Here is a 23,730-nt window from a genome sequence, read left to right as displayed (position 1 = left end):
ACAAGAATCCAAAGAACATAATGAAAAGGCCACAGAAGAGGCTGAGAATGGGTTACATCTCACCTGGGATATTTCTATGTCCAAAATTTACTTCGTACTATGGCAAACCTTGTACGGTTCACAGAATATCAGACTGGGAAAGCACAGCTCCCTCGTTTCCCTTCCTCTGGCTCCACCCAGGAGATGCTGGGCAATCCCCTGTTTCCCCCTGTGCCTTTCAACCCAAATGAATGCAACCATTGGGGTTTTTTTTTTTTCATTTGAAAACACAGTACTTACTTTTCCAGGGGCACATTCTGTCCCATCGAGCGGAGGTCCTTTCTTAGTCTTACAGAAATAGGGGTTATCTGGATGGCTACACCACAACTGCTTGCACGGGTCAAAGGTTCGGAACTGAAATGCAGAACATTTATGAGATGAAACTTAATGCTAGATTATTAATACTTTTCAGATAAGGATTCAACCCACCCGGTCAATTCATTCCACACGCATGGCTACCTGTAAGCACAATATCTTCAGAAAGGCAAGGGCAAAAGTATCTTCAGAAAGAAAAGGGCAGTGCTTATTCCCTGCTTATTCCCACCTGCCCTGAGCTGGTGGGAAGAGAAAAGGAGGAGACACCCAGAAGTGGGAGGAAAATAAGGGTTTTTTCCCTTCCTCCTTGGGATCACTACCACAAGTCTGTGTCATGTGGACCATGCTGCCATCCGCTTGACCATTAAACCAAATGACCCAGATGACTGGGTTTCACCCACAAATACCTCTCTCCTCTTTATAGATCTGTTTAACTGCTCTTCAATTATGAGAAAATGAGTATATTGCAACTCTTTAGTAAGGCCAGACACCAACTGGTTGAATGAACGTTTGTCGTTGCAATGACTGCCTTGGACATACCGCTGTGCACATTTTATAGCCAACGCCAAAATCAAAGCGGCACTGTTCGTCCATGGAATAATTGATGCCTGGCAGCTCAGGAAGCTTGGGCCAATCGTGTTCGAAAGGGTCGTCAAGAAGACAGTCATAAGAGCTGTGGAAAGATACACAGAAAAAAAACCATGAGAAGATGTAGTGGAGTTTTTTTGTTGGTTTTTTTTTGATCAACAAGATCAAAGCACTTATTCTTAGTAAGGTAATACTCCATTTCTCCAACCTGATTTCTGTCCTGTTTACATATTTATTGCTCCCCAAAGCACAGACAGTCCCTTCCGTAGGAATACTGCCTAGTGCAATGTGACTGAGCATTGGATGGAAGATCCTACAGCAAAATCCCTCCACTCCCAGTGCCAAAGGGAAACATCTCAACGTGCTTCATTGTATTATGATTCCTACTCCAAGGCCTAACACAAAGCCCACTGCAGTCAGAGGGAGTCCTTCCACTGGCTTCATGGCACTCTGAAACAGGACAGTAGTCTGAGAACAGGCCTTCTTACCTGACACCTACTGTATTCACAGGGATGAAGCCCTGCCTATCCAAAGAGCAAGACTAAGGCTCGCTTTTTTCTCATTCCTGTTTAACTCCGATGTCTTAAAATAGCAATACTGGTGGGCTGCTCCTCCTGCACCGCAATATTTCACTTGAAGCTCTAAGGTCTCAATCAATTACTATTTTATGCTTTATGTTGCAAATAGGGCTTCTTCTGTAGGAGATGTGGGTCAACTCGTTTTCACTCAATTTTGACTGGAAAAACCAGCTATTTGCAATGGAGAAGGAAGCCTGAGTATGAATCAGATGAAGAGGGACATACATGGAGGGAGACCAGAGCCAGCAGTGTAGAGATCTGTTCTCCTTTTCTCCCTAATTCAGACACGCGCATGCATGCCGCCTTCTCTCTTCCACAACTTTTGCTAGTTCCTTTTCTGAGTTTAGGGCTTCATCCTGCCAGTTTCACAGCATAACTCCTATAGAAATCAAAAACCTAGGGAAAACACCAGCTACCTGACACAAAGTCTGTCGGGAAGACTCCTGCTACCATCCCTCAGAGGATGCGATGGGCTTTTGAGCACAGCCCGAAGTGAGGCAGCATCGTCCCTGGTTTATAGCTCTTGTAATACAGATTTCAAGGGAAAAAGAGTATGGCAAAAAGGTGATGGGATAACGCCCCACTGGAAGAGGCCAGATGTGGAGACAGCGGCGTCTCGCCACTGTTGCACTGAAGCAGAGCGCAGCCTCCTGGAACCCCTCCGAAGGCTGAATCCCTGTTTGGAAGCAGAGGGCAGGCCGGCCCGGAGGATCCCATTCCTCAGTACCTCCAAGGCTCCAGCACCGCTGTGTTTACAAAAAGGGCTTCCACACTCAAGAGTCCCGTTTATGACCCTTGTGCCTGCTCCTTTACGCCGGGATTGCCTCTCGTCTCCTCTTCGCTGCCTAGCAGAGGGCAGCACACCGGCCCCACGTCCCAGGACCTGCAAAGACTTCTGTTTCCTTTAGTAAAACAACTACCCCCCAGCGCTGATGGGTCCTTACTGTATGTATCTCTTGAGCTCTTGGCCGCTGCATCTGGACCAGTGGTAGCGATGGAAGGCAGCCTGCACCAAGGGAGCCATAACGCTCCCCATGGCCGTCTCATCCCCACACCTGTTCCCTTGCCCATCGTGCTCCATTCCCAGCCTGAAACAAAAGAATCGGCATCAGAGCCCAGGCAGTTCCCGCTCTTCAACGGGAAAAACGACTGTAAAGAAACCAGTTTCTCATGCACATGTAATCACGCAAAATGAAATCGGTCTTGGAGTTCCACAGATATGACCTGCATTTCAAACTGATCTTCTCTGATGCCAAAACATAAGGACTCTCTGAATACTCTTTCATTTATACTTTATTTGTTAACACCAGGAATGAACTAACTAGATGATGATGACTTCCACTCACTGGGGAGCAGTTCATGCAGACACTGAATTGTTCATGTTTGTATACTCATTTATCAAAAGCACCTATTTAAACACAGAGCTAACACAGTTATCATGCTGCATCTCCAAAGAGCTAACGTGGTTAGCACGTTACCTCTCCAAGCATGCACCTGATACAGCTTAATATGTGAGTGATCTGGTTGTCTCCAGTTGCGCTAAATTCCTCCCAGTGAGCTGAAAAAGTAGCCCACACTACTTAAGGAAGACAAAAATCAGATCCTCAGTGCTTGACATTAACTCATCCAGACAGCTCACAAAGATCTTTGCTTAATCAGTTGATCCCAACCTAAAATTTTATTGTTCTTGAAGAGGTGCCAAATCTAACAAATCAGCACTTTCAGTCAATGAGAAGAAAGAAGTTAAGGATGCTTGACAAGCTACTGTCTCCACTGCTTGGGCTTTCCAGGTTTCTTACTGACCTCTTCCTCACCCCAGAGAAAACAAGTTCCACCTCTCTATTCCCCTTGCTTTCTTCCCCCACTTATCTCTTCATTGCTTAAACCACTGATGCATTCCAAGGGAATGGAGATAAAAATAGGATAGCTTTCATATAGGCATTAAAATTAAACCACTTGAAGCAAGCAGGAGATGCAGTACCATAGTTTGTCGGCAATCTAATTGTAAAAGTTAGACTTACACGTGACCGGTTTCATGAGCAACAACAAAAGCTGATGAAAACCCATCCTCGTGGTTGAGAGTACAGCTTCGGACTGGGTGACACATGCCAGTAACAGGAGCATATCCTATTGAAAGAAATCATGTCTGATTCTTTTGCCCATTACAGCTATTTTAAATGAGACTCCCAAATAAAGTTACAACCTGAGAAGAACCCAGGATTATTTTCTTTTGATTGTTAATTTTTCCTCTGCCTTTGCAATTGCTGTCAAACAGAGTAAATGGTGCTGACATACTGAGATTGATTCCACAGACAACTGTGTTACTTCGGGCACTTACACTTTTACCACCAAAAATGCACAAGATTCCTGTTCAATTTAAAGGTAGAGCTATAGGCTGGGATGTTTTGCATGTGTTTGTATCAGTACCTTCATCTACCTGCTGCCTGGTGCAGCATAGTGCATGTTTTTTCCTCCATAAAAGCCAAAATCTTTCTGACAACAGGGAATTCTGCCTAACATCTCAACCTAACCAGCTTCACAGCAGGCATGCCAGCCCACACCTGAAGGAGAACTCAGACCCTTATCTCCCCCTGAAAGGTCAGGGAAGCATGGAGGTAGAGAACACAAATATCTAAGACATCTCCAGCTGGACAGCCAAAACACGGGCTCACCCAGACTCCTATTTATCTGCACTGACAAAAATCACATATTGTGAATTTACTTCCCATTATCTTTAGTTCCTTGAGTCATGAAGATTAACGCAGGTATCAAAGTAGCTGGTATGCTTTCTATAAAAAGAAATCTACAGTGAAGGACACAATAAAATAAAAGTGACGTTGAATGCCAAGTGCATTGAACATTCCTAGTGATTCCCTCCCCCCCCCCCCCCCCCCCCCCCAAACACCTGGTGTTTGAAGAAAGTAAATTGCTATTTACTTACATCTCTCCAGTAAGAAACTTAATCTGCTACAGTTAGATAGAAATGGCAAGGACTACCATGGCAAGGTCTACTTGCTTTTTAAAAAGGATGTAAAATGAACGGGAGGAGGTACTTTCTCTCCACAACAGGGTAGTGAGTACATGCCCAGGCTGTCCATGCGGCACTTTTCTAAAGCCAGAAGAAGGAACTGAAAGTTATGACAAGTGTATGTGCTTTCCCCAACAGGGACCAGGTTTCCATACATCTTTAAAATTGAACACTTCTTTAAATACTTGCTGAATAAAGGCCTACGTTACTTATTGTCTCAGGATCGCATAACAATGCAATTTTCAAATTTTCCTCTTTTCTGGCAGGCACTAGCCCAGAAACACCAAGTCCGGATAGTTTTGCTCCAGGTCAGCTGCATTACCTTGCATACCAGCAGGCCCAAAATCTTGCCTGGTTAAGAAGATGGCATGGTCATGGTGCTCAGAGTGATTGGGGTCCGACTTCTGCTGCTGATATGCCCAGCGGCAAACGTTTTCCAAGCTTCTTGAGGGATTCCCCCTTTCAATCAAGCTAATGGACTGAAAGAGCAACACATTAGACCCAGGAGCTCCTACAGGTAGGAAATTCAGACAAGTTTCTCTCTTCCTAATACCCTATCACTCTAAGCCATGACAGCCTTCCTTCCTGTGAGAAAAGAAAACGTGTACGTTAACAGCGACCATGCGCATGTAATAGTATGTATTTCGGGGTTTATTTTGAAAACAGTTTAATGAGCGTTGACATCATCTATGAAAATAACTGCCTTTCTGTGTATAGCCTGCAACGTGCAGGAGGAACACACAACTTGATGTTAGGACTGGACAAAGACATTTTTCTTTCTTTTGTTGGAATTGCTCACAGTCTTGACTGCAAGGTGACAACGTGACTCAGTTCAGATGAATGAGCACGTAGTGACACACACAGCCTGTGTGGAGGAAGCAAGTAACATAAACACGTCGGACAGTGCCTCAGCTGGTGCAAAGCACTGCAGTGCCAGTTAATGTGTAGTGATGAACACAGATTAAACATCTGGTTCTGTGAGACTTGTGCTACAGTGTGCACCTACAAGCTCAGTAAATTTAATTACAAGACAAACACCAAACTGGTCTTCTGACTTGCCCAACTTCAATGTCTGAGTCAAATGGAACAGGTAACAATCTTTATCAAACCCTAAACACCATTACTGCTTTCCTCTCGTCCTGAACAATTTAACAAGCATTTGTTTCAAAACTCTCCGAGTGTATTTTACCAGCAAAATCAATGTACTGTTACAAGTACTGTCAAGGGTACAAAGTAGAGGAGTGTGCTGTGACCCGTTAACAGGGGTCTACACAAAATGAGAAAAGGAGATAGTTAACACTAGGAGACTGCTTGGAGGGGATGCACCAGCAAGCTGTGTTGGTCAACCAAGGCGATTGCTTCTACTAAACCTATTTAATTCCTGGAGAACTCAAAAGGGCAAGAATTCAGGCTGCAAGCCTGAGCCAGTCCTGCACCTGTGTCACAGCAGGGACACTTGTGGTCAGCCTCAGGAAGGAGGGCACAAGCACATTTAGCACACACCAAGCAGGGAAAGCAGTTCTCTGGAACCAGCTGGTCAGTAGCCTTCCGTTTCCGCAGCCCTTCATGCGATTCACGTGGACTATAATTACAAAGAAGATGAAGGCGGAGAATTGGTCCAGAGGCTTGCTTACCTTCGCGTACCCCAACATGATCATTCGGACCAGCACGACATTTATGTGAACACCCAGGGATTCATCGTGGTAAATTTCATTCACCTGAGAAAAGAAGGGAAAAATTAAAAAGAATACACCACTGATGATAGCAAGGCAACTTCCAAGGCCACGTGAATGTTATTTCAAGTGCTTGCACTGCTACAGTCTTCTCAGAAGAGGATTCGAGTCTCGAGTCATTTCCACGCAGTGAGAAATGCAGACTACACTTCCTGTCATCACACACCCCCTCACCCAGAACTTTCTGAAGCGCATGTCAAGACTCCTCTCAAGCATACTGGCCTTTGGACCAGGGCCAACAGAAAAGGTGATTGGGAAATAAAAAGATTTCAAGTTCCACCCTTGCAAATATTTATCTGAATGCTTGATTTCACTCATTTGATAAACATAATGAGGGAAATGAGGTTATTCCTGAAAGCAAGGTTATAGCAGTGTGTTCAAGTTCACTGAGGGATTTAAAAGCAGACAGAGTTTGCTTTAAGAACAGATAAACCCATCACCATCCGTCCCATGTGGCCACCTCTGCTATGTCATCTGGCCACTCTAACTGTGGACGAATTCCAGATTCCGTTCCTATTTGTTTCATCAACCATTCGTCTCACTTCAATCAGTTTAAACACATGGGATGAGTATTTTAGCGAGGAGAGCGAGCGAGCATGTTATTGTTCATTTTGTAAAAGATTCTGCTGCCAGTAGCTCTCACTCAAGGAAATGTGTCGTTAACTTCAGCATAGGTTTGTCCTCAGAAAACACTCAAGGATTTGGCTTAAAACCATTTCTGCATTCTGAAGCTCTAGGCTGGGAAGGCAGAATATTTAGACAATGACACGAACAACAAGGCTCCATTTCTGCACACATGTAGGCATGTGTTTAGCTTTAAAGATGTGAATAGTACTCTTGATTCTAAATCAGTCTTAAAATTAATGGGCAAAGTGTTTCCAAATCCCAGAAATGCTTTGGAAATTTTAATCTCAAAGTTTTAAAGTCAACAGCGTTGCCAGAGACATAAATACTGTAGTATACCTTACAGGGTAATGATATCTCCAAATATACTTGATTTCTGCAAGTTAACACGTTCCGTTAGAAAAATTCACCAGCTGCATGAAAGCATGTAACGTTTATGCGATCTGGAAAGACTTACTACCTTAAAAACAACTGCTGGCCTGAGAAAACACCCATCCGTAAGAGAACCCCATGAGACCTCCAAACTCTAGTCCTTCAGGACGGCAGAAAACATACAGGAAAGAGCAAAGTTCAAAGCCCACAGGGAGTCCTCATACAACAGTCCATGGCTTTGCACCACATTAGGTCTGCAGAGGTCCCCAGTGAGATCTCTACACATCATTTAAAAGTAGAATTTTGATTCACGTGTTTTTAGCCCCATTTCCAAAGGAAATAAAGAATAGACAGTCACTCCCTCTGGTAGTTCTAATGCCTCAATAAATTTTGGCCCCGTTTACCACTTCCAGCAACACTTGCAAACAATAAAGGCCTCCAAGAATTTAAGTATCCAGAAGTTTTGTGAAAATAAGCTGGTGATTAGAAATAACAGTCTTATTACTGCTCACAAGGAAAGAAAGACTGCATATCCTTTGTCACACAGACAGACGGGAGCTTGGAGAACACTCCCAGCACAAGAGAAGCTCATGTCCCATGAGAGAGCCCAGCCACAGGACAGAAATCCGGAGGTAACACTGCAGTTCCACTGCTCATTGAACAACTGAAATATTTCATGGTGGTTTTTGTTTTGAAAAAATTTTTTTAGAAGCAGTTAATACTGCTGCCCTACTTTTTAGAGATAAATTAGAATTATGTGGTCGCTTTTGTACTAAAAAGACTATTTGTGGAAGTGAAGTTAAAAACCCCCAGAATTATGCTGATGGGTCAAAAATCGTTCTTCTTGAGGACCTTCCCTGTGTCTGGGAAGGTGAGAAATGTCCTGTCCCCAGAGTGTAAATTAGGGGGCCAAAACATCTGCAGATCATCAATGAATCTACTCATCCCCCTAAAACCAAAATAAATATTATGGGTAATTGGTGAAAAATAAATACCACTGTTCAGAAGCTGGTATATTTGAGCAGGATTTAGAGGTTTGTTTTTTTTTTAGTCAGGCTAAACAGAACTTCCCCCTTCCCCTCAGGGAAAAAGGTCATTCCAAGTTGTCCAGACTGTGGGACCTGGCACAATGATTTTAGCCCATGGTTTTTAAAAATGCAATCCCTTTTAGGACCAGCTGAGGACAGACTGTCAGCAGGACAGTTTTACAAGGAATGAGCACATAACTCAGACTGCCCGTCTTGTGAAGCAATTATTCCAAAGTTCAATTATTCAACTCATATTTTCTCCCTATTAATGCCATAGCATTGCTCCCACAAGGGCTTGTGTCACAAAAACATTCACATTTCCCTTGTGCCAAGAAACTACAAGCTTCCCACGAGTGACTTTCCTAGAGGCAAAAAGGATCCTGGACCTCACCTGAAGATTCACGTCTTCTTCAAGATTTCTCCGCAACACCATTTTTTACCCCGTTCTCTGTGGATTGCTGTGGAGGGCTCCACTACAGGATTCCTACAGGGGCTAAGTTCGTATATACTCTTGTGACCAAAACCCAGGAAATTTTGGAAACCTGTAACCTTGCTGGAAGGACACAACTCTAAAAAAGGGCAGGAAAACGTCAGTGTAGGCTGCAGCACTTTCAGACTGCTGGAACTGCATCTACGCTGCGGTTACAATGGCAAAAGAAATTACATTCCAAGAAACTGGTACAAAATGCACATATAAATCACACCCCAGGAAGCTTGATTTGTCTGATCTGAACTTGTGAAACGTACCACAGATGGCCAACTGGCCATATAGCCTCTGTTGGAGTACTGAAAAGCAGAAAGGGGTTGGACTGAATTCAATAGCAATTTGCACAAGAAGTCGTCAGTCGGCACTCTCACTGCGACAGTGATGACAACTGAGAGACTCCACAAAGCTGGGAAGTGTCTGTTTACCGAATGGATAAAAAAATTGTTCAAACAGACAAAATAAATGCACCTGGCAAATGAACTGCAGGGCTGCAATAAGGAGCACTGGAAAGGGGAAATAACTGCTAACCAAGGGACTTCAGTGCTTCGGTAGAAACTCAGCCGTGTTGACGCAGTATGAACGTCATGGGTGAACCCACCTTCCATGTACTCCTAAGACAACAATGGTGAAATCGAAGGCACCCTCCAGCCAGACCTCCTCCCCACAGGAGAACTGGCTGGATTCTCACCCGTTGCAGAAATTGCTGCCTCCTGACCCCGCAGTCAACCACACATCCCCAAGTTATGTTGGACGGCTCCTCTGAGCACCTTTTGCAGCACGAGCTCTCGGTAGCCGGCCCTTCAAATTCGGGACAGACGGCAAGCTGCAGATGCACGGCTGGTTTTGCACGGGTACCGCGCGGTTCCCCGTCAGGGTTGCCCACCAGTGCCTGCCGACCCTACCTCCACGGTGCCGAGGCAGGGCTTGCAGGCTAGTCCAAGGCAATCTGCAGCCCTCCCAAGGGCTGAGGTGCCAAACGACTTGGCAGGGGGTAAACCATTTGCCTAGCAAAGCCTCACCCATCGTCGCGGTCTCCCCAGACCACCTCCCAGGTCTGCCAACATAAGCGGTCCCTTCTGGCTTTTGGCCGGAGGAGGACTAGGTGGGATGGCTGCTGCTGGGTCGAAGCACCAAGAGCCATGGGAAACCTGGACCCCTTGTTCCTCGTTTTTTTACTCGCTTTACTTACTTCCTTGTTTTATTACTTGCTGACCCAGACTGAGTCTGCTTTCCTGTTCTGTTTTTCAGGTCCTGCCTGTAATGACCTCCTTTGATATTTTTTGATGAAAAGCTCTATATGAGAACAGTATTACCTTGATTTTCAGCTCTTCATTTCCTTCTCTGAGAACCTATGGCGACTTTGATCACTTTTGTAAATTACTAAGGTATTTCAACAGAAATAATTTAAGAGTAACTGAACTGACTGAAGAAGGTTACAGAAGCTTCTTTGCTGACATTTCCCTGCCCCTGCTCACTCACAGCAAGTTCCTCTCTGCTTGCACCAAATGCTTCATTGGACTCTCCTTGGGTTTTGGGGACCATACAGCCTCAATGACCTTCTGTTTCTGCCTTGATGAAACTACTTACATTTCTGTCACTGACTTGCACGGGGGGACGTGCAGTTTCTTAAATAGTGTTCTACAGTGAAGGAATGTTGAGTAATTCAGAATTTGATGATTAATGCCATCAGCTGCTCTACTATTCACATCACTGGAAATGAAACAGCTTTGGAAAAAATAGTCGACTACGGGTCTAACTGACTATCCAGGGTATAAATCACTAGATTAAATGGCAAGGAGCGAGTCGTGCTCTTTTGGTGACACCTTCGCGTGCCATCAGTCTTTACCACAGGCTGAGGGCAGTATTAGATTAAAAACAACGTAAACTGATACACGGGAGAAGCGAGTGCGTGATGACTATATGCTATAGAAACAACTCCCTAACAAGTCATCTTGACAGACAATAGGGTAAAGTACAAGCCTGACAAAATCAAAACTCAGGGTTGTGAAGAAGGGTGGCTTTGAAGGAGAAGCAGCTGCCATAGCCTCTTCACTCTTGTGATGAAGAGAGGGGGTCTGGGCCATTCTCGAAGCCCCGCAATTCAGCTCCACAGTAGAACCCACCAGCTGGTTGAGGGGTGAGAACGACGACTCCCGAACTTGTAAGAAAAAGTCACCACGTACAGGACAGGCTATTTGCCTGTAAAGAACATCCCCCAGTGCTCACCGTGATGTTGGAACGCGAGGAAACAAAGCAGAGATTTTCTTCTGAACCGTGCCACTCAAGCACGCCTGCTTGCCACAGAAAGCTGGGCTGGGAGATGACAACTCAAAAGTTTCAAGTGAGAGAACACAAGCTGCCTCCTTCCCCTCTCCTCCTCCAGCTCAACACCTAACCCGCAGCCCAGTCAAGCCGGCAGCAAGACCGAAATGCCCGCTGCCTGCTGCGAGGTCTTCTGGAGGTGTCCAGGCTCTGCAATGCAGGCAAGACTCCTGGAAAGCCACCGAGCAGAGACAAAAGAATTGGCAGGAACAGTGCTGAACTTGGGCTTCTCTGGCTACCTTTTTATTACGAGAATTTTTAAAAGCTCAATACTCTTCTGTGTCTGTCATCTCTCCCTGCATTTATTTTGCATCATGTTTGCTTCTCATTTCCTGTTTTACCTGCACCTTGTTTAGGAACGTCATCTAAAAAAGACTACCATTGTAAAAATCTTGACCGGAATGACTAGATTCTTACAAAAGCATTCCTTCTAAAAGTGGTAACCACCTTTACCGTGGTGGACCAACAGCTCCTCAGGGAAGTGGTGGGTGTTCCAGCTGGCACAGGCTCTGGGCTGACATCCACTCCCAGCAGATGGAGCCGAAGACGTTTAAAAAAAGATGGCAGAGTTTTGGGACGGTGCATCAGCTCTGCTGTTTACAAAGTTAAATGTTTTTAAAACTAAAAGGACAATATTCTGAAACCATCTTTAATGAGGACTTACTGTTGACGGTTCGTACTGTTGGTGGTTCGTGAGGTGCGTGGTAAAAAGAAAATGATTCCCTGCAAGTACTGTGCCAAGTATATTTTGTTACTCACAAGAATAGTAACTTTTCATCCCAAACTTTCGGAATTCAAAAGTTAACTTGCTTCCACGGTTGCCAGAACTATGTTAACTCCTATTTCACTTCCTTCAGCAATACAAATTACCTGTGCAGTTTAGCTCAGCCACAGGTGACTGCTCAGGGGACGCGGGCATTTCTGAAGCGCTGCTAGCAAGAACAGTGCAGCAGATCTGCACGGAAAAATGTTGCAGATTAACTGTCTGCCTCATGCATGCTGTAGTCGGGCACCAGCAGTAGCTCTGATTTCCATGTGGAACTGCACAGAGTGAGTGCTGATCTGACTTTTCTCCTTTATCTGAATTAATAACTACCAGGCAAGTGATGGGGTTAGAGACTAGAGAAAGTCAAGAGACCTCTCAATTCAGTAACGTGTTTAGGCCCTGCTATGCACTTCTACACAGAGGCAGAGTGAATGGAAAAATGAGAGCAAGTGATGGGGAGATAAAGAACTGCAGATAGCATGTGTGTGCATGGAGACCTGTGGCCGAACTCTTAAGACATATCTGGCATCCTCTGTTCTCGCTAAAGCTAATTGTAAAGGTGTCATTGACTTCAGCATGTGGACGATAAACTAAAATTGTTATTTAGAAAGAAGGCGATATCTGCAAAACTGCAAGGCTGAGTGGATAGTGATCACCAAAAGAGGAACTCTGTCACAAGTAACCTGCAGTTTGAGAAGGAATGATGGATGGAACCCTGTGGCAGGGTTCGGGAGATGGAGGCTACAATTCCTTGTGCTCCTGGTAAAGGTAAGATCAGGAAAACGGTGATTCTGTCACCTCAAGGAATTCAGCTGAAACTGCCCAGTAATGGACAGGCCAGCGAGCTACCTGGAACAACTCCAGAGGAATGACATTCTCTCCAGTGGGTGATTTCAGCCCTCCACCCTTCTGGAAGGCAGGCTCTCGGTGACTTTGGCAGTTCATGCTGTCAGATAATGGTAAAGCTTCACCTAAAACCTAGGGACCACATGAGATTTTATTGCTTTGGACTAGATGAGCCCATCTGGGGTTCTGACTTCCAGCGCTGACCTTTAACACCTGTTTTAGATGCATCGCTGATGCTGGGTTTTCCAGCCTGTTTCTTAAACCAGGAGTACCAACGTTAAGTATGGGCAAACATCTCAGGCATTTCTTTAGCTGAAACTGAACCTCCAGGCCTGGAGCTCCCAACAGCATGGCAAGGCCATGCAGTGCTTGGTTCCCAGCGAGCCAGCTCTGGCACCGTATAGTTGTGTCAGCATGGCACTGTACCCAGGATAACCAGCCTTGGCACAGGGTTGAAGGAGTGTGATTTAATACTGCTTTTTTTGCACTTGCACAAAACAGCGTTGCTTACAATGCCCGTATGTATTGTTCTTTTGAAGCTACTCTGGAGCTATCTTGTGTATGCTGCGTTACATGTGGCAAAACTGCCCTTAATTTCCCTGTTTGGGACGTAAAGTCTTGGCAAGTTACCATCAGCCTTGCAAAAATCACCACGAATGCTCATAACAACCGTCACAAATTCCTTCTGGTCTAGAGACCCGCTGTTTTTAGGAAGAGCGAAGGATACAAGTTCAGATATGCAAGGTTCACTTCTTGGACTTTCATACCACTAGATCCAAGCCTAAACCTGAACCAGAAGTCAGGCTCACGTCTGTCAGGCTGTGCAGAACCATGCCTGCTGGTGTCAGGAGTGGACTGGACCACAACAGCCGCAGTCCCAGTGGCTGATGCTCTTCTAGGAACAAGCGAAGACTCGCTCTTGTGCTTTCTGATTCCCTAGAGCCTAAAAAAGAAGCTTCTAATAACAACAAAGACACACAGTTCCTAGATGCACGCACATTTGCGGCCGTGAAAAGTCTCACTGTCATTTCACTCATGTCTCAGAGGTGATCCGCAGAGCAGTCCAGGCTCAGTGCCTTGTTTCTCCTCAAAGATCTTCACACCCAGCTTCCTAACACACCGCAGTCAAAGGCTTTCTGTGTGCGTGTCAGAGGAGGGGAGGAAGTTATGATTAAATGCCTTGGGCTCCAAAACCAAATGCACAGACATTACTCAACTTAACAGCTCCTTTTCATCAAACCAAGATTCTACAGCATCCATTCGCTTATTGTTAGGGAGCAACTCCCCGGACGTGCTGAAATACCACAGTGACCTAAAACATGTAAGCTCACAATTACAGAAACAGTAGGGAAGGCATAAGACTGAACAAAGCTCCAGGTTGTAAACCTAGCAGACTAAATTCTGTTTTTCAGTTACAATGTGTGTGTATGTCTGGAGTTTCTTATTCTAGATTTATAGCACAGTATAATTCTATTCAGAGTTATTGTAATTCTACACAGAGTTATGCTGGAAAAGATATCAGTTGGTTTAAATTCATACAGAGATATTATTTTTCCTCTCAAATTCTATGGATTAGATTTTTAAACTGCTGGTCCTTATTTTGGGAGCTGGAACAGATGGGGCAGATTTTCAAGGATGCTCAGCATGTTTGTGCACTTGGAAAGCTACAATGGGATTGTGACAGGCAAAAGCTGTGTGGTGCTGAGGTTTTTTTTTCTAAAAGGACCTGGCTTTAAACATCTAAAGGGTAACCAAGGTCTTAGGACAATGAGATCATACTTGTGGTACACTTTGGTCCTGGCCCTGTGCTTCCCCCTCAATATTTGAGGGGTGTCCTCTGTACCTAAGCAGTATAGTCTTTCACACGTGTAGGACTTGTGTTGTTGGCTGCACAGGAATAGCTTATTTATCTGACTGAGGAGTGTGAAAAGGGAGCAAAGAGACCTTCTCTGGATACGGCAACTCATTTTTAGTCTGAAACACAAGCAGTAACGCTTTCAGCCTCGGGTCTCCAGGTGCGTGATGCCATCGCTGCACAGCGCGCGCTGAACAGGAGCGGCATAAAAGCCTTCGATGCGGGGCACGTTCCAACATGCCACATGGGCCAAAGCTGGGACCAAAGGCAGAGGGCATGGGAGAGAAGTAACACCTCAATCGTTCTGAACGCAGCATTTCGGTGTTACCAGTGTTACACACGAGGTCTAACGCAAAGACACTGTCCTGACAAGTCTTATGTGTATATATATACATATATATATATATAAAACACTGAGTCTTGCTCATCACTGATCTCACCTCTTCCATTCACACCCTGGGAGCAGACTTTCCACTGGCTGGATTAGGTGCAAGGGGGTTGCTCCTGCCACCCCAGCAATCACCGGTCACCCCTCATGTAATTCAGGCTTAAATGAACTGAGCGAGCCTCAATGACCCTTCTTATGTGCTATAGTGCCACAGGCAGCCTCACTGCCCGCCACTGCACTCAAGATGGCATGGAGTTTGGACCAAGGGAAGGCGGCATTAAGAGCAAGAAACGCATAAGAAAAAACTATCAGCACAAGCATACAAACTAACCGTAAAAGAAGGACTGAAGGCCAAATTCACCACACGCGTTACTCACGTTGGCTGTCCCTCCTGAAGTGAAACGCTGTGTATTAAGGGGAGCTAAAACGGAGTTTTGGGGAGGAGGGGGAGAATGTGTTTGTGCTACTTTGCCATAGTGAAAGGACTGAATTCTCTCAGTCAGGAACGATGGCAGCTGATGTGACGCAGAATAAGGAAACATTACAAAGGTGATTTGTAAGCCTAAGGAATCTTTTTTGAATTATTCCAAGAATAAATAGGTGAGTGTAAAAGAGACAAGAATAATTTCTACATTCATCAAATCATTATGAATTGTAAGCCTATTCTCTTCTAATCTGTCCTTAAGACATTGTTTTTCTTTCCTGGAAAACCTTATGATCCCTACAGCTTCTAAGATGTATGCATATGAGACTGACACTTAGATCCATTAAGAAAAGGCGACATATTGCAAGAGATTATACATCTCCTTTACATTCCTTTCATGTATTTTTTTTTAGATTTCTTCTAAGATAGAAAAAACAGAAAACATTTAAGCTTGAGCAATTCTGGCATCCAGTGCTACTATAGTACATGACTTTTAATGCACAGTGTGAACTGTGCTCTTCTGTAATGTGCATTTCCGTAGAATCTGATAGGGTAGTTCAAGACTGTATCTTTAAATATAGTAACTTGCCATTGATTTTACAGCCAGAAATGTATACGTAGACAAAAAATACTTGCTAACCCCGTAAGATGCACCATGATAAAGCAATTCTGTAAGTCTGTTCCTTTGCAGTTTCTATATAAATAGGGATATTGCCACATGAGTTAAGGAACAGACTTTACTAGAAGGTTTGCTTTCTTTCAAAGAGCCATTAGGGGTTCAGAACACTTTTTCACTCTGCATGTTTATTCTTTAACCATGTTTCCTTTAGAACTGTGTTGTGGGAGAAGGTAGAAATTATTAGAAATGTATCAAGTTTACATTTTTTTTCCCCACCATTTTTCAACTATTTCCAAATTCTTGGAATTACGCTAGAGCATGCCCTAGAACACTACTGCGAAAAAGGTCAATTAAAGGAACATCTTGAAAAGAGAGAACCACATCCAAGAGCAGACAAAATGATCATATTTGTATCAAGCACGGTCTCCTAGATACCCCTGCAAGAGTTTACAAAAGCCTTTCGCCTTCCAAAACAAGCGCAGCACTATGGGAGATACTCACTATGTTCATGAGGGTGAGGAGGTAGTTTTGAACGTGTTCTTTGCCATGGAATCGGACGACAGAGTCGTCCACACCTAGCAGCACCTCAATGTTGTAGTCGTCGTCTCCTGCGTGCCTGCGTCGCCTCAGGGTTTCGTTCAGTTGCTGCTCTGCGCTGCTGTACAGGGAACTCAGCTCTCCGAGGCCGCCAAGAAGAGACTCTACAAAAAATAGGATGACATCAACATCTACTCCAATTCCACTTCAGAAACATCCTCCCGCACAACAGCCTCACCTGTAGAGTCACCACTTCTTTGGGTAAAATAAATCAGGAACTCTGAAGAGATTATTCTAGCGGCGGAGGGGTGGGGGAAATCGCCAGGTACCCAGTGAAAAAATTTTTTCAACCATACAGTTCTATAATTTATCACATGGTTCTTATTTCAAGCATAAAATTAATCCCTAAGGAGATTTAGGCCAAATACTTCACTTCCTAGGACAGAACTTTACCCCTCCTTATTTTTGCATGACATCAGGCGCATGTTATAGAGTGCCACAGACATGGGATGCCTCAGCATTCACTGGGGATGCTGTACAATGCTTAACTTGTGGCTTTAGTGCTCAAAAGTAACATGGTCAGCCCCAATTCACATTGAAAAGATCTCAAATTGCAGTGTTGTGTGTTTGCCCCTCTTACCCCATCACTGGAACAGCTAAGCTAGAATTTCTGACTGACCTACTATTTTTGTAACTCTTTGTTTAAAAAGTAGGTGTTGGACTATCCTCCCCTGTGAATATGACAGAGTAATTACTAGAAGGGCCCCTCGAAGACACAGGTCAAGGGGCAGAGTTCAGATGAACCGTTCTGAATTGGCTTTTAAGGGGATGCATTCAATAGGCTGTATCTGCAATGACTCAAAAGCCCTTTCTTCCACTTAGGACAGTGAAGAAACATATCACCATGGATTTTTGACAGGAAAAAAGTCACAGCTGTAGGCTACTTAGTTCTTCCTAAATCTAAGCCAGCACACCAACAGGCTCTAAGCAATAAACAACAGTGAAGAGGCCCGTTTGGAACATCTTACAGTGTAAACCACGAGCTACGTATTGCAGTCCTCACTAGGAACCAGGCTTTTCTTGAGTCTCTGGCTCTGTGACAGTCAGGGAGCATCCCCATTGCCCCACTCTTCCATTTAGGAGAAAGATGCGACACAGCCCTTAAATACACAGGGATCTTCCTGCTCTACAAACGCAGCAAAACCAACCAGCGTCCAAAGGACAGAAAGGAGAGAACGGTCCTGCCTTCCACTCGCGTTGACTCGTATTGTAGCGGAGCATTTCCCCAAATGACAGCACAGCTTTCAAGCCTTTTTTCTCTACGCTGGAGTTGATGAAAGCCAAGGTTGCAAGTACACAAGCTGGCCCTGCACACGTTTTCAGGCAGGACTTCCAGTGAACTGGATATAAGTTTTGCTTGTGGCAGGACAGCGGGACCAGGACCAATGTTGCAAAAAGCACTGGATGGCCACGCTGTAATTCATCTTGAGCAGATTCAACTACTGGCTGAGTTAGCTGGGAAGCCTGTCCCTCCTCAGTATTGCAGCGGTTCACAGCAACACATAAATAACTCTCCCAAACCCCACATCAAATGGCAAGGTTGTCCCCCATTGTTTTCAGAAGCTTAGCCACCACTGTGGGTGAGAGACCAGGTCTGCAAACAGCTTCACAATTCAACCGCAAGTCCTCTTGCTCTCAAGAATGCGAACCCTGTGATAGCACACAAGTGGGAAATTCATAGACAAGCTCCAATTCTAAAAATTGCTGCAGCTGGCAAAGCTGCTGAGCGCAGTGTCCAACGGAAATATACCAGTAATGTCATCATATCGCTACGCCCGCGGCATGAATGGAATACCTTGAGGTCCCTTCAGAAAGAACCCACTATCTGCGCTGTGCAGCACCTTTGGTTTGGCCATCACTTCCCTTCTTAACTAGGTGGTTTTGCGGTTCCAATGAAGAGGAGAATCTCTTTTTTGTGTGCATGTGAGCAGACAGAGCGACTCAGAAAGGATTCCTTTTTTTTCATCCCTCTCTAGTATGTAGCCACTTTCTGCACACAGAGGGTATTCTCAATATGCCAGCAGTTTCCATGCATGCACCCACAGAATAGTTTTCAAGCGTGCAATCCCAAGAAAGCAAGAAAAAATAACCTCACTCTAGGAAGAAATGGAATGACCATTTTTGGCCAAGATTTGAAAAAAAAGCAGAAGTAGTACTGGAAACATTTTCAAGCACTGAACCTCCCACCTCCTGAAATGCAACTTGCATACTTCTTTCCACAGAAACCCCAAACTTCCCCCTGACTGGGCTCAGTGGTAAAAACCCAACCGTTTTGCTCAGCCTGGCATGCAGCGTATTCCATGAAATGTACTGGGACTTCTGAGGATATTAAGCAGTACCCGCTCGAGCTACAGTTTTCCTGGTGCTGACTGGTTTTTAATTTTTTGTCTGCTGTTCTTGGCACTACTTAAGTACATTACTCCTTAACAGAAATGTTAATGTCGGAAGACAACTGTCGACTGTAAGGCCGATTTGAGCTACTTATCAGCTAGTAATTACTTAGCCAGCCTCATTCTGTGCTGCCTTTCCCCACACCTTGCTGGGAAGGGAAGCTGTGGGGTCCTCTCCCCAAAAGCATGAACGGTAAATTGCTATGCCCTGTCCAAAAACCACAGGGTAATATGAGTGGTTTATCTATTCTCTCCTTTGCCTGTCTTCCATAATCCAGCACTTAAGTGTCTTTAAAGTCAAACAATCAGAATCAAACCCAGGTTATACGTACTAACGATAGCTCTGTTTGCAAATGCAGCTATCTGCATCCATTCCGAGCACTTAAAGTAAGGGCAAAGGGATGACGGCGTGACACATAAGAGCAGCAGCGCCAAGTGAGGAGATGCCTACATTCCTATAGCCCAGTCATTAAATCTCTTTCTTTGTGCTGTTGCTCATGATTCAGCTGAGTACTAGGGCACTAGTGGAAATTTCAGAGGAGGTCACAGAGTCAATGAGCCTTTTCATAGCATGAAAGTCTGTTCCAAATACCTCAATCAGCCTGAAGCTATTTACCATAATTGATCACCATTAATTTTGGCTAGTTCTAAAAAGTTTGTTCTGTGGCTTCGGCCAAGGCATAGGAAAGGGGGATCAGCAGATACCCTTTCTGAACAGCACAGAAAGCGTCCCCAGATGTGTTCTGTTCAGGAGATGGCATTATTATTCTTATAAATACAAAATACACGTGCGTAATTCAGAACCTCCCAGGCAGGCAGACGCAGAGACAAACGCATTAGATATTTTATCTAATCCGCTCTACAGAAGTCTGTCCCAGGTTGCCTCTGGTCTATGCATCCCATTGCTCCAAATGAGACTAATTACAAAGCCAACCCCTATGTTTACTGTGAAGCTGCAGTGCAAACTGTCTTCTATCTCCTTTCTGTGCTGAGAGCTTCCCGGCTTTGGAAAGGTGAGCTTTTCAGAACACCACAACCCCTACAATTCAGAGTTCTTTCAAAAATGTATGGACGCCACAGCAGGAGGAGACATTATAGAAAAATCTTGGTGGAGAACCATTTACTGCAGTACGATTGCTACAACCAGTGAAGACATCAGCGTTCTCCATTCATTTCATTCAGTAGGTACTTACAAGTACTCGTAATAGAAGGGCAGAGTTCAGTCTGAACGCTTCTTGCACAAAATCTTTGTTAATGCACAAGTAAGACTGTGGGCTGTGCTCCGCAAGACTTTCACAGACTTTCTGTGTTGCGGAAAATAACAAACGCAACCATCCTTTTCCTTTTGGCCCTCCCTCTCACCAAAACCAAAAGATATGTTAATTGTTTTTTTCAGTCCAAATTGTGCACTCCTATACATCTGCACATGCCTGCTGACTCTCAGGGACAGATAGACATCTGCAGTGCTGGTAAATGTGCGTAGTAACCTATTGGTAGTGCACCCACTACTGGAACTCAGGACGCAAAACACAGCTAGGTCTCTAGAGGTCATTAGGCAACGGTTAAGAAACAGACATGCTGTGACCTCTCCTGTGTATGACTACAGGCTTTGCATGTAATGGACTATAAAGAAAACTGTCCTTCAAAGAAAAATGCATCATAATCTTTGCATGTTAATCCAGGCCTTAGGAAAACCTGAGGTGCTTGAAGCTGGTGGAACTCTACTGAGCATCAGCACTGCAGGGAGCACATCATCTGCAAATATTTAAATCCAGGGGTGGTTTCAGCATGGAGATGACCAGTTTTCATGTTGGCAGTCCTGCAGATTTGCTAGCTGAATGCCACAGGAGTGCCTTTGGACACCCTCTTACCCGCATGTTGGAGCTGCTGCCACCAGGTCATGGAGAAATCAATCTTTCCTTATCAAATTCTTCTCTAGAGCACAGAGCAAGTAATTCAGACACAAGCAGAAGTTGGAGAAATGACCCCCTTCTTATGAGTGGGAAGAGATCACAGCAAGGCTTACTGACGCAAATAATTTAAATTAATCATTTGAGGACAAAGGTTCTTTGCAAGTTAATCTACAAAGCCTACCCGGCAGTGTTGAACACACTAACGCAGTAAAAAGACACGGCTGTTGCTGAATGGCAATGTTCTCTGTTGCACACAGAGGAAACTAGTGTTTGTTTGCGGATTTGTGCTAGACAGACTAATCCTTCCTAATCTCATTCTGGAATTAGCTGGTTCATTATCTCTTCCTTTTTTATTTTGCTAGTCACCTGCATCTTTTACATCGTGATCTTACCTGTCAGAAAAAGATCAGTCCATCCTCTTTCACCAAGTGAAATGGTAATGCAAACATCTGGGTGGGAAACCAAAACATACAGCGCTGTATGCACACGTGCAGGTGTGTATTTTTTTTCTTTTTTTAACAGCACACATCAGAGCCTGTCTACTGTGCATCATCTAGCAAAAATGAGGAGAGCAAAGAACGAGGTCTTCCCCCAGTCCAGCTGGGGTTCCTCTGCCAAGAAAAGGCAGGAGGAGTTTTGTCCATGTAGCAAATGAAGTAGTGGAAATGGAAAAGAGACACACCAGAAGGAAATCTCCCCCACATGCTTTGTCATTGTATTTTGTTGAAAACCACGGCTGCTAACCTCGCCTTGTGCCACCTCTAGAGACTTGGAACCATGCTGCTGGAATTAGACGGCAAGTTTCTGTCAGGCACAAATATATCTACAGAGCCTCTCTGTGAACCCAGACATGCGTATTCTAAAAGCCATAACCCCTTTGCAGACCAATAAAGTCTGCCTCCCTTCTAAATCCTTTTTCAGAAACGCTGAACTTTTAACATAAACACCTATGTCAAAAATTGGGCATAACTGTACCCCTCCTAAATGCTTTCCAGTATTTTTTTAAAAAAAGATATTCTGTGTTAAAGCATGTATCTTTTCTAGAGTTAACTTTAAAAGAATTAAACTACAGTTCTTTCCCTACTATTAAATAAAGCTGTGACCTGCCCAAGTCGAATTTCACCAACGCTGTCATCCATCAAACCTCTGTATACCTAAAGAGAGCCCTAAGCATTTCTCACACGGAAGATTCTTACCATCTTATTTTACACTGTAAAATACGTGGGCTGAATTTTGTGATACAAACCACTGATAGCAGCAGCATTCCTTATACATATATATATATATGTATCTATCTCTGGGTACACACGTTCCTCATGTGTTCACTTGCTTAAGGAATAACAGGCTATGTCTGGGTATCGCATCCTTTCTTCAGACCGGCGTAACTGAGCTGAGCGTGACGACGTGACACTTTGCTCGTTTTGAGCTGGCACCAGAGACCCTCGGAGACCTCGGCTAGCTGCAGCAAGCCATGGAAGGCAGGAATTGCTCTGCACTGGCAGGCAGGGGCTTATCTTCAGAATCAGACGGCTACAGCCCAGCGCCTTGCTCAGTCCCTGACTGCTCCCCTCGTGTTGAAGAAAGATCAGCAAGTAAGAAAATAACCCGGGCTCTGAGATTTACGCCTGTAAGCACGAGGTGGAGATCGGCACAACTATAAACCTGCCCCTTGTCAAGGTACTCGAGGTTTACTCAAAGTCACGCTGCGCACCGAGGAGCAAGGCGATGGCTCCCCGCGACGCTGGGCCCAGAGATGAGGGATCTGCCTTCAGCTAATCCTGCTGAATTGATACCACGGCTGCTGCCGCGCTCGAGGCCTTCGGATTTATGCCTTTTCCTCTGTCTCTCCTGGAGGCACTTCTCTCCTCTCGGCAGACGTCTGAGCAAGCAGGCAAGCCGTTTGAATCCGTCAGCGTGCAAAAAAGAGGAAAAAGTATCGAAACAGCGGCAGAGTGAGATGTGGCTCGCTACGTCATTGAGGAATAAGTTGAGCGCCTTGTCTTCATGGCGATGCCCGGTCGTCGGCCGGGAGAGCGATGGTTGTGGCTCTGCGCCGATCCGCCGCCGCGCAACCGGGATGCTGGCCACGCGTTCCGGCTCTCCGGGAGCAGGACGACGTCAGCTGGGCAGCCGTGAGCTAGAGTTTCTTTTTGGCAAAAGATTACGACCCACGGACAAATTCGGGAGAAGCGAGCATTCGGTTGGCTGATTTAGCCTTTTCCTGAAAATACAGCTGGCAACGGTGCCTGGGGAGGCTCCACAACGTCGCTAATTCAGACTGAAAATGATGAAAAAGCCAGTTTGGAACAAAGTGAGATCAATCTGTATCCCTTCTTAACGAGCGTATTAACGTATAAAATGTCCCCAAGGACAGCTGTATTCTGTAGCAACTAAAAAATTCCATTAAGCTGTTTTCAAAGAAAGGAAACAAGGCCAATTCATAATGTCACTTCTAAAGTTGCACTAAGTAGCCATTGCACATTTTTCTACTTGTTAACCACTGGATGAATATGAGTTTCCATGACTGCTTTCTCTCCTAGTTATAGTTTCTTGAAGCTCTGTATTTTCTTCGGTTCTCAAAATCTGTGTTGCCAGGGTGGAGACCGGCATTCTCACTAAGGTTTTCTCTGCCCTTTTTCCCAGTCTTAATGCTCATATCTTTCAGGCTGCTATAGGACTTAGTCTGCTTAATTTATTTTATTGAACTGCTGTACATCTGCATCCAGGACAGCAACAAGAGAAATTACTGGAGACAAAAAAATGAGCTGTAAGCTCCTCTTGCAATCAAACGCAAGAAAGATGTGCAAAAAGGATGGCT

At 44.7% G+C, this 23,730-nt stretch overlaps 1 protein-coding gene across 7 annotated transcripts in view; it reads right to left on the bottom strand.

The window, feature by feature from the left end:
• The window catches only part of ADAMTS3 (ADAM metallopeptidase with thrombospondin type 1 motif 3), a 131,815-nt gene that overhangs the window by 25,815 nt on the left and 82,270 nt on the right, over window positions 1–23,730 (bottom strand). For all 7 annotated transcript variants that reach the window (XM_049814937.1, XM_049814933.1, XM_049814931.1 and 4 more), the window contains exons 5-11: window positions 16,514–16,713; window positions 6,183–6,266; window positions 4,871–5,027; window positions 3,542–3,647; window positions 2,465–2,608; window positions 895–1,027; window positions 280–393 (exon numbers count right to left, since the gene is read on the bottom strand). In XM_049814937.1, coding sequence (XP_049670894.1) covers window positions 280–393; window positions 895–1,027; window positions 2,465–2,608; window positions 3,542–3,647; window positions 4,871–5,027; window positions 6,183–6,266; window positions 16,514–16,713 — 938 coding nt within the window. The remainder of the gene's footprint in view (window positions 1–279; window positions 394–894; window positions 1,028–2,464; window positions 2,609–3,541; window positions 3,648–4,870; window positions 5,028–6,182; window positions 6,267–16,513; window positions 16,714–23,730) is intronic.

This window comes from Accipiter gentilis, chromosome 12 (assembly GCF_929443795.1).
Source record: "Accipiter gentilis chromosome 12, bAccGen1.1, whole genome shotgun sequence".
Classification (NCBI taxonomy): Eukaryota; Metazoa; Chordata; class Aves; order Accipitriformes; family Accipitridae; genus Astur; species Astur gentilis.
The sequence above is the reverse complement of the archived record's forward strand: the minus strand, read 5'-3'. Positions and strand labels throughout refer to the sequence as shown.